The sequence below is a fragment of the Pelmatolapia mariae genome, linkage group LG1 (genome assembly GCF_036321145.2).
Source record: "Pelmatolapia mariae isolate MD_Pm_ZW linkage group LG1, Pm_UMD_F_2, whole genome shotgun sequence".
Lineage (NCBI taxonomy): Eukaryota > Metazoa > Chordata > Actinopteri > Cichliformes > Cichlidae > Pelmatolapia > Pelmatolapia mariae.
In genome coordinates, this window is record NC_086227.1 from 16,985,330 (window position 1) to 16,996,340 (window position 11,011).

General features: G+C 41.0%; 1 protein-coding gene across 1 annotated transcript; it reads left to right on the forward strand.

The window, feature by feature from the left end:
* Positions 1-480: 480 nt before the first annotated feature.
* cul4a (cullin 4A) lies at positions 481-9,498 on the forward strand. The gene is made up of 20 exons (XM_063474082.1): positions 481-1,113; positions 2,069-2,184; positions 2,646-2,749; positions 3,429-3,498; positions 3,590-3,663; positions 3,740-3,902; positions 3,982-4,071; positions 4,152-4,234; positions 5,328-5,395; positions 5,640-5,758; positions 5,876-6,068; positions 6,237-6,341; positions 6,454-6,564; positions 7,216-7,301; positions 7,504-7,611; positions 7,734-7,847; positions 7,953-8,058; positions 8,145-8,317; positions 8,418-8,570; positions 8,676-9,498. Exons 1-20 carry the CDS (start codon positions 975-977, stop codon positions 8,769-8,771), a joined length of 2,271 nt encoding a protein of 756 aa, XP_063330152.1. The 5' UTR covers positions 481-974; the 3' UTR covers positions 8,772-9,498.
* The last annotated feature ends 1,513 nt before the right edge of the window (positions 9,499-11,011 follow it).

An 11,011-nucleotide genomic window follows, 5' to 3' on the forward strand; every position in this document is an offset into this window, starting at 1 on the left:
TGACAAGAGCCAAACAAATATCAGAGGTGATTAAGTGTCTCTAAACTGGTCCTAGCAGCATGTGTGCAAGAAAATGCATGCCATAACAGTAAACGTGTACTCAGTAGCATTAGTAAGAGCTGCTGTTGCATTTAAACTCATCCAGATTCACTACGTCTGCTCCTCACTGTTACACCTATCTCCTTCTCATTCATTCTGTCATGCTTCCACTGACTTTCATTCCTCTTCTCTCCAGAGAACGCCTCAATTTTACCTCCGTAGAGTTCTTATTATGACTAAAGCTTCTTAATTTAATGACTAATGCAAAAAAAAAAGTTGTTTTCCTTTTGATGGCAAACTGATTTATTGTTACTGATTTTTAAGTTAACTACACAGTATCTCAGACCAAAATATTTGACCAATTTATTCTGACATTAAAATGCACCATATGTTCCTGAACGCAACCCGACCGGTTTTCACCCAAGATGCACCTGTCCAACTGAACCGTCTGAGAAAAGCCATTTTGTTGTGCTAGCTAGCTTCATGTTAAAGAAAGCCAGCAGTAATTTGGGATTTTTATGTCAGCGCTAACGATGTCGCGTTTATGTGTTAGTGTACTGTCGCAAAATACAACAGTTAAACTCGTGGAGGCTTGTAAGTAGCCGATGGGGATATGGACTAGCTTGTGAAGCTACAGCGCTGAGGAGAAGACGAAAAGTGTTTGCTAAAGTGTGCTGCAGGTTCAGATAACATACTGTTAGCTAGCAGTGTGTTTACTTAGCAGGAGGTAGTTATGTTTTCGGATTAGTTAACCTCGCGTTAAGTCATTTTTTTCCCGTGAATGTGTTTTAAATAGGCTGCGAGTGCCTGTGCTGTCAACCAAAGACAAGTAGCTTAATATAGAGGCTGCCCCGCTGACAGCGAGTAAACAGCCCGTCAGTAAGTTAGCAAAACACTTGAACCATACAGCGATAAGCCAAAGCGCTAATCTGATAATGGCAGAGGACACCCGACAGGACAAGAGGGCCAGCTTCTCTATAACGGAGCACAGTGCCAACGGGATGGCCAGGACCTCCGCTGTGGCCTCAGGCAAAACCGGCACGTCAAAGAAACTAGTGATCAAAAATTTCAAAGGTACTGTCACTGAGCCTCTTCTAATGCGTTACCTAACCTAACAGCAGCAGTTACACAGAGATACCCTAGCACAACAGAGGATGTTGCTTTCAGATAATGCCTGTAAAAAGATAAACAAACAAAAAAAGTTGCTGCCCTTCCTTCCCTGCTCAAGCACTCACATGTCACCTTTACCCAGGGCTTGCTCCTGATAGACTGATATGCATTTTCCATTATGCTGCATATCTGTTTGTGCCAAATCCACCAGCCATGGAGTTTTGGGCCACTCCTAAATCCCAGCACCTGTTGTATAAAGTAAAAGCACGAGGTTTTATATCTGACATAACTAATCATTGAACGAACTGATCGTCTGAAAGATACTGCTGTTCTGTCAGTCCATTAATTCACACCACAAAGGGGGGAAAAAAACTTAAATAAGAGGTTTACTTGTTTTAAATCAAGGTTGATGTTAATATTGAGAAGTTACAACACTTCACTTTACAATTAACCATTTACTTTGGACTTTTTAGAAATGAAAAATTTTTCGTGTGTGGAAAAAGATCGGCAAATAAATAAATGTCAATAAACGATTGAGTCAGAGAGACCAGTAAATTGGCTTTGTTTGATTTCCAGCTGGATGAATGTTTATTTGCCAACATAGCTGAGAGTCCAAAGTGTGTGGAGGTACTCCCTCTGTAGGTTATTGTCAGTCATCCCAGTGTTGATGGCTTCGTAAATACAGTAAAGCTATTGTGGAGCTGTATCAAAACTTGCTTTCCTTACCTTCAACATATGACAGAAAACTTTGAAAATGTCATTGAAGATTTATTCATCAGGTTTTATCATTTCCACTTGTAGAGCATTTGTAATAAACAAATGCTCTACAAGTGGAAATGATACTAGGATGTGCTGCCCACATCCTAATATGGTCATATTTTAGTCCTATAAGTGAGTCTTGTTGTGTTTTTGTAAACAGATAGGCCAAAACTAGCAGAGAACTACACCGAGGACACGTGGCTGAAGCTGCGAGATGCGGTGGGTGCAATCCAGAACAGCACCTCCATCAAGTATAACCTGGAGGAGCTCTATCAGGTTTGCTGTTTGTCTTTTTAATTACCAAACTAGAGTTAGACTTATTTTCTTCACACCCTGAGTAATGTGTTGCACTGCCGTGCCTTAAAAACATGTTGGTACAGAACAACTGAGCATGTCAAGCTCAAATGCTTTGCAGTCTCGACATTTCTAACACCATAAAGCCACGGAATATTAAATGAGTCTGAAGTTGAAAAACAGCCGAGGATTAAAATAAACTTGTGAAGACTTGTCATTTGTTTTGTGCATGTTGCATCACGTACAGGACGTCTGCTGATGTGTTTGTTTGCTTTTAAACTGTTATGCATCTCAAAGGCTTTCACCACATTTTCACATAAATCCATGTTTGTGTTTCACTAATAGTGTTAAAGTCACTGTTATTATTCTCCAAATCACCTGTCTGTCCTGTCACATAAAAACGATTGTCTCCTGTGTTTTCTTTGTTTCTGCTGCACTTGAAGGCGGTGGAGAACCTGTGCTCGTATAAAGTCTCACCGACTCTGTACAAGCAGCTTCGGCAAGTCTGTGAAGATCACGTGCAGGCCCAGATCCACCAGTTTAGAGAATATCCTTTTTTATGTGCACAGGCATGTCAGGCAAGCTATGTGCTGAAATATTGAAGCAGGTAGGATCTGTCTGATATCTTCTTTACTAGAAACCAAAATAATTCTCAGCTAACTGTGGAGTGAAATCCTGTCAGTATATGTTATATCCACTATAAGAGATAAACATCTAAATTAATTCAGTTCGATGAGGGGAAAATCTGTAACTGGACACTAGTTTCCAGATGTTGTTCATCTGCGTGCAGACAAGAGTTGGGTATTGCTTATATAGTGAGTAGCAATTTGTTTGAGATCTGCTGCACACAGATAAGATAAGCAGTGCTCCACCTTGTTTATAAATCTGCAGTTGGGACCTCAAGGTGGATTTTGCTTGGAATTTATTGGTAGCTTTACTCTTTCAATGATATCTGGAGTCTGCTGGCAGACGTCAAGCGATGCTAAATATGTAAATGTGTGGTTTGGCACCTACACTGTAGGTCTTTGCATTTACAGATTTGATTGAATTTAATAATCACATTTATTAACAACGGTTGGGCAGCTTTTTGAAGTTTGTTCTTTTAAGTATTAAGAGGAAGTTATAATGACAAAGCATGTTTATCTATCTCATTAGAGGTACTGTAATATAATTCAGAGCTGGGGTTTGATGCCTCAGTAAAAGATTTTCTTTAACTTGGACCTCACAGAGTCTTTGGACAACCTTTCCTTCCTGAAGCGAATGAATCGCTGCTGGCAGGACCACTGTAGGCAAACTGTGAGTGTGATGTTTGATAGATATGCATTTTAATCTGCTCTGCTCAAACCTTAGTGGACTGTAAGAATGCTAATCTAATGATTCTCTGTAGATAATGATCCGGAGCATCTTTCTCTTCCTGGATCGTACCTATGTGCTGCAGAACTCTCTACTCCCTTCCATCTGGTAAAATTATAGTTAATTCAAGTCACTGTGTCTGTAAAGGTGTTCCCAGAAAGCTGATGTTATGTATTCGCTGCAGGGACACCGGTTTGGAGCTGTTTCGCACCCACATCGTGAGCGACAGTGCTGTTCAAAAGCGAGCAGTGGAAGGCATTTTGGAGCAGATTGAACTGGAGCGGAATGGAGAGACCGTGGACCGGAGTCTGCTTAGGAGTCTTCTTGGCATGCTGTCAGACCTGCAGGTACACAATCGCCCCTTGTCACGTGGGTGCTTAGAGTGCATGCCAGTATTTCTCCATCATGACTCTCAACTCTTGTTAGGTTTACAAAGACTCCTTTGAGGAGAGATTTTTGACTGAGACCAATCGTCTGTATGCAGCAGAGGGACAGCGTCTGATGCAGGAGAGAGACGTGAGTGAGACCACCAGTGGGTGTGTGTGTCATGTGATTGTCATCAGTAGTGCTGAGTGTGTGTGTTTGTGTGTGTTCAGGTACCTGAGTACCTGCACCACGTGGCTCGTCGGTTGGAGGAGGAAAATGATCGAATCATGAGCTACCTCGATCAGAGCACTCAGTAATGTTTATTTATTTACTTATTTATTTATTTGGATTTTTATTATATTATGGCATATCACTGAGACATCCAACCATCAGCTATACCAGCTTATCATTTTCAAGGGTTGCTGGAGCTTAAGGAAGGTAAAATTGCCTACTCACCATTTAAAACAGCTCTCATGCAACATTCAGAAAGAACATTTAAAAACGATTCATTACCATATAGTGATATAGAAACTGCTAAATGGGGGTTTAGTTTTGAGTCAGAAGGCCAGTGGTGCCTTAAAGTGTCAACAAGCACTGTTATAGAAGATTGCCATCACAAACTTTGACACTACTACACTATTTTTTCTTCCACAACTACCCATGCAATCAGAAAGTTCTTCTTTTGATTCTATTTAAATAAAAAAAATCTACATGTTTTGGTTGGTTTACTTTTTTATGATCGTCTCAATTGCACCCTGGAAGTTCCCTTCTGACCACGTGCAGCTATGCATTTGCAGTTTAACTGTGCAGCTCTAACTTGCACAAAATGCAAATTGATGTAAAGGATCATCACTGTGGATGAGAACTCTGACCACAACTCAGACATCAAACAGCATGTTTCAGTAAAACAGTCCACAGTCTGCAAGCCCGTATGAGGTGCTTGCTCCTTATTTTTCCATTGTCCACAGGGTTGTGCAGGACTTACTGATTATATTTGGTGCACATAACTTGAATTTTTTTAGCCCCACGAACACACCACTACTGAGCACCAGCTAAATTTGTTTCCTTTTGACTTCATCCTCCTCTTCAAATTGCAATTTAAGCTGAAGGATCTTTTGACGCTATGGGGGAGGGAATCCAGTGTGCATCACAAAAGTGCATCTGCATATGGACCGAACTGGATTCCCACAGAGCCATTTAAAAAAACAGCAGTCATGCTGGAAGTGGTGAATGGATTCACAAGGAGACGATCCTGAAGGAATAATTGGCAAAATATTTATTTATTATATAGTTTTTGCTTGTTATAGGTGTGGTAACAGATGTTCTGAAGAACAGCAACTTTGCTTTGCAACCACAGAACTTTGTGTACAATTTGTTTGTCTTATATTGTTTTCTTTGTTTCACAGGAAACCTCTCATTAGCTGTGTTGAGAAACAGCTGTTAGGAGAACATATGACTGCAATACTGCAAAAGGGTATGTCAGTGTGAAAGGTTTTGCAAACAACCACAAACAAACAGACGTAGTGTTGGGTTTCTGTTAAACTGGTACACATGAGTATTCTTTTCTTTTTTTCTTTTTTTTTCCTTTAGCAACTTTTTTAGTGCTTTTTCTTTTTTATTTGAGCTGTACTGCTTGTAGAGCTGTATCCTGTTTTTATGCACGTAATTAAACATTTTCAGTATGTAAAATGCACTCATGTGTAGCATGTTTGTGCCAGGTCTAAGCACTCTGCTGGATGAGAATCGTGTGACTGAACTCACCCTCCTCTACCAGCTCTTCAGCAAAGTGAAGGGAGGACTTCCCACACTGCTGCAGTTCTGGAGGGATTACATCAAGGTACACACAAGACCCAACACATTTGTAAACATCAACACAAATCATTACTGTCAAAATAAATGTGTCCTGGTCTTTTTGTGTCTAAGACGTGTGTATGTACACTGTATTTGGTTTCAGTCCTTTGGAGGAGAGATTGTATGCACTCCAGAGAAAGACAAAGACATGGTACAAGACCTGCTGGACTTCAAAGACAAGATGGACAACGTGGCACAGAGCTGCTTTGCACGCAATGAGAGCTTCATCAATGCCATGAAGGAGGCTTTTGAAACTTTCATCAACAAGAGGCCCAACAAGCCTGCAGAGCTTATCGGTAGGCCAGGTCATGTAATGATCAATTTGTTTCAGTAATTTAGATTTTTAAGAGTTTTAGAAGTATAAAACACTACCTTTGTGCACTTAAATGAATTTACACAGCTCATTTTAATGCGGTTTTCATTAGTTCCAGCATGTGATAACCGCTTTTGTGCTTTCCATGCAGCTAAATATGTGGATTCTAAGTTAAGAGCTGGGAACAAGGAGGCTACGGAGGAGGAGCTGGAGAGAATACTGGATAAGATAATGATAATCTTCCGCTTCATACACGGTTAGTTATATTTAATGAATATGTCACTGTTTGCTTTTCACCCAGTTAGTCTTACTAGTGAATAGGAAGTTTGTTTCCGTCTGACGCCTCTTGATCTGTTTTGTACATCCAGGAAAAGATGTGTTTGAAGCTTTTTATAAGAAGGACTTGGCCAAACGCCTGCTGGTTGGCAAGAGTGCCTCTGTTGATGCTGAGAAGTCCATGCTGTCCAAGCTCAAACACGGTAAGTCTCTAGTCCGATATCTTATATAGTCTATAAACAGATGAGAGTCCACTTGTAGTCCAAGTTCTGTTAACCAGTCAGACTCCAGCAGGCTTTAGCAGAATGCAGTTAAAAAAAATAAAAATGACAACATCAGTGATTGTCTGATGACAGTTTAACTTTTGATTAGATTTTAAAAACAATGACTGTCCTACAGAAAAGGAAATCTTGAACTGGATTTCCGTGATCCAGATATCCTGTTTATACTGGAAACCCTGAACAATTGTCTGTTGCTCTTGTATGCTGAGTCAGCAGAGTAGCTGTTTTTTAAGGCAGATGGGAAATGTTTCACACCTCACAGTCAGCATGTTGCTGTTAATCAACATGCATGCCTCACTTATAGATATATGCTTGATGTTTTAGAGCAGTTAGATGAGGAAACTGGCCTTTTGGTTGACCTTATCCTGTGCATGTAGTATATTCTGAAATTTGATTGGTGCTGCTTTAACCGCAGAGAGGATCTTTATGTTGCAGTAATATAGCAGCAGCAGCTCTAAATGAAGTTCTAATATGAAGTTATTAATCCTAATATAGACTCTCATGGGTGTCTGTGGTAATGTGGTAGTGTGAGAAGCAGCCATCTGTAATATTCATGGTCTTGACTTCCTGCAGAATGCGGTGCGGCGTTTACCAGTAAACTTGAGGGGATGTTTAAAGACATGGAGCTGTCCAAAGACATCATGATCCAGTTCAAACAGGTACCTGAAGTTTTCATGCACATAAACAAAACTAGATATATGAAGAAGCTTCTCGTATGAGAAGTCCAGTCACTTTTTTTTCCCCCAAGCTCCTGAAAAATAGATATTGTTGAGCTTTGTAGACACACTCTACTTTATTTGTGTCTCTAAATGCTTTTTTTTTAATGCATCATTGTAAAACAATTGTTCTTTTTTAACTCAGTATATGCAGAACCAGAGTGAGCCAAGCAACATAGAACTTACTGTGAACATCCTCACTATGGGCTACTGGCCTTCATACACACCCATGGAGGTGCACCTTCCCACAGAGGTAAGCAGCTCTGCATTTAGGTCTGGCACACCAATACACTTGACCACTGCATGAAACAAAACAAATCAGCTGATCCGATCCAAGACAGTGTTGATACAAATAATATTTTTATGTTCTGGTAGATGGTAAAACTCCAGGAGGTGTTCAAGCTGTTCTATCTGGGTAAGCACAGTGGGAGGAAGCTGCAGTGGCAGCCCACACTGGGCCATGCTGTACTGAAGGCAGAGTTTAAAGAGGTAAGAGCCTTGTAAGAGATAATGAAGCATGGAGAAGGTGGATACACTGGGCTAAGAAAACATCTGGACTGCACCTGGATTTAAAATGACTACTTTGTACTGCAGGGTAAGAAGGAACTGCAGGTCTCCTTGTTCCAGACGCTGGTACTGCTCATGTTTAATGAGGGAGAAGAGTTCAGCATGGAGGAGATTCGGGCTGCCACTGGCATAGGTAACGTGTGTCTTTATACAGTTTAACTGTTCTGTTTGGGGAGGGGTACCTGCTGTATCACATGGCTGCTCTCTTATCCCTCACAGAGGAGGGAGAGCTCAGGCGCACGCTGCAGTCTCTGGCCTGCGGAAAGGCACGCGTCCTCAACAAGAACCCTCGAGGGAAAGACGTGGAGGACGGAGACCGTTTCAACTTCAACAATGATTTTAAACATAAACTGTTCCGCATCAAGATCAACCAGATCCAAATGAAGGAAACGGTAAAAATAACGTCTTGGTCTTTGGTTGTTTTTTTCGTTCACTAGTTGTTGTTTTTTTTGTTCTGTTTTTGCTCATCACACTTATTTGTTTTCCCTACAGGTAGAGGAGCAGGTGAGCACCACAGAGCGCGTGTTTCAGGACAGACAGTATCAGATCGATGCAGCAGTGGTGCGCATCATGAAGATGAGGAAGACCCTCAGTCACAACTTGCTGGTATCGGAGCTCTACAACCAGCTGAAGTTCCCTGTCAAGGTGATTGAGATTAAGCCTGTTTTGGGGCTTTTTAAAATTAATTAATTAATTAATTTTATTTCCCCATGCACCTAAAGCTCATCTGACTCTCCTTACTCTCCACAGCCGGGTGATCTGAAGAAGCGGATCGAGTCGCTCATAGATAGAGACTACATGGAACGTGACAAGGAGACTCCTAACCAGTACCACTATGTTGCCTGAAGGGGTACCGCTGTCACCGTCATGCTTTTTTCACAGCAAGCGTGCAGCTGGCCCCGTAGCACAGGACTACAGCCCCTCAGCCACCCGACTCTCCTCTGGTGCCCATCTTTCCCTCCGTCCACTCTCCTGGACACAAGGTCCAGATGACACAGAGCTTCAGAGAGACGAGAGACACTTGGCTGTGCTGCTCCCATTCTGCAATATCCTTAGTGGGACTCTAAGATTGGGCTGGAGGAGTGGCCCAGGTTGTTGTTGATGGTTGATTTATGTGACTTGCAAATCTGCTAATGCAACACACAACAGAAAATAACTAGCACTTTCCTCTGTTTTTGTTTAGTTTTGTTTTCCCCTCAGATTGGATTATTTTTCTCCATGTCATTCTAATGTCACTTATTTTCTACTATAGGTGGTTTGTCTTGAGTTCTAAGAGTTCTGTTTTTTTTGGTTGTTGTTTTAGATATTTTCCTTATGAACGGCTGCATAAACTGCTGAGTATAAGCCTGACTGGCTGGTTACTTGACACAGCTGTTGAGGATGAGACGAGTAAAGAGCACAGATGCTAAAACATATGCAGGCAAGCTGCTCGGGTATTACGTTTGGCATCTTTGTTATTTGTTTTGACCAAAATGTCCAAATGTTCACTGTCATGTGCTGATGTTTTCGTAGACCAGATTGTATTCTGTGTAGGAGTGCGGAAAGTGAAGCTGAATAAATGGGTATTTAATGATTCAGTTGGTGATGTGTGCATGTGGTGATGTGTAGGGGTGGGCGGATCCAAATATCGATAGTAAAGATACCAACGCTGGTGCTGGTATTGAACTGAAGCTAGCAAGATAGGATCAATACTCCTGTTGAAGCTTGGTTTAGACTTCTGTGGGAATTCTACGTCCTAACTTCAGCGAAACTGGAAACTCCTTTTACCGTACACTTCAGATTTCCACATCGTTTGAGACATAGTAAGTAAAGATTATTTACACAGCACTTTTTAAGGCAAAAAACAGTCACAAAATGCTTTAGAGAGGCATTAAAAACAAGGACAAAGTGAACATAGCTAAATCAAGTGAAACAACACAAAACCATTATTTTTCTTTTTTGTTTTCTCTTTTTTTAAAGGATGCTGTAGAGTCATGGGTGGAAAGAGAGAGAGGTAAGTGGTTCCACAGTTTTGGCGCTAAGGTTTAGAATGCACAGCCTTCCTTAGTTTTCAGATGGGTATGTGGAATCACCGGAAGACCTCTGTCTGTGGACCTAAGGATCCAGTTTGGAGAACAGGGAGTAGATTTGCGATATAAGTGGGGGGCTCACCTCATAAGGCCATAAAAGTAAGAAACCAGATTTTAAACCAGTATCTACACCAAACCGAAAGCCAGTGGAGAGTGACAGAGACATGAAACTGACAGTATGATGTAAACCCTCAGCACAGAGAGAGAGCCCACTGTCACAGTTCTTTCAGAGAGGCAAAGAATAAACAGGTAGCACATATTGTGGGAAAAGTAATGTCTATTTAATTTATATAGCACATTTAAACAACAGAATTTGACCTGAAGTGCGTTAAAAAGAGCCAAATATACATTCTGGTTCTCCAAAAAAAAAAACCCAGCTTCAAAGTACAAGATAGCTGAAAGGTGTCTTATTGTGCTAATGAATTATTCTGGAAAGTGAAAATCAGCGTTCTAGTGGTCATTAGGGCAAACTGATGATTATTTATGTCATTAATCATGATGCCAAAGTTCAAAATATCGGCACTGGTATCAGATCGATACTAAAAATGTCTGCACTCTGATTTTATAGATCGATGTTTAAAAAAACAGTGTAAAACATCAAACAAACAAGTGACTGTGAAATGGGGACAGTGTGGGTAACTAAAGACGATTTGTAGGTTGTACTAAAAACGTTGCCCTTTCACCATTCCCTTGATATTGTTTTTTTTTTCAAAGAAATATAGGGGTTAATGGCTGGCTGACTGATACTATAATCTCATTTAAGGCAAAAAAAAAAAAAGGTGGGTCCCTTGTTAAAAAGGCTGAACTGTACACTAAAATGTAGCAGGGCCCTCTGAGTTCCTTCTAGGGTTTGGCATGCCCTCGTGAATTGAAGGTGTCAGCTGACTGCCCACAACACGCACTTAGCAGAGTGTACGGCATAGAGTGGAGGCGCCTTTCACGTGCTACACCCTCATATAAAAAAAATATACAGAGTTCACTGTGCTGTAGTTCGCACACATGGTATAACGAAAATCT

What these genes read in the sequence shown, in the direction of transcription:
- cul4a (XM_063474082.1), top strand. Translation starts at nt 975, where the DNA reads ATGGCAGAGGACACCCGACAGGACAAGAGGGCCAGCTTCTCTATAACG. An exon ending in ACCTGGAGGAGCTCTATCAG is followed by an intron (nt 2,185 to 2,645) that starts GTTTGCTGTTTG and finishes CTGCACTTGAAG; the next exon opens with GCGGTGGAGAACCTGTGCTC. An exon ending in GCATGCTGTCAGACCTGCAG is followed by an intron (nt 3,903 to 3,981) that starts GTACACAATCGC and finishes AACTCTTGTTAG; the next exon opens with GTTTACAAAGACTCCTTTGA.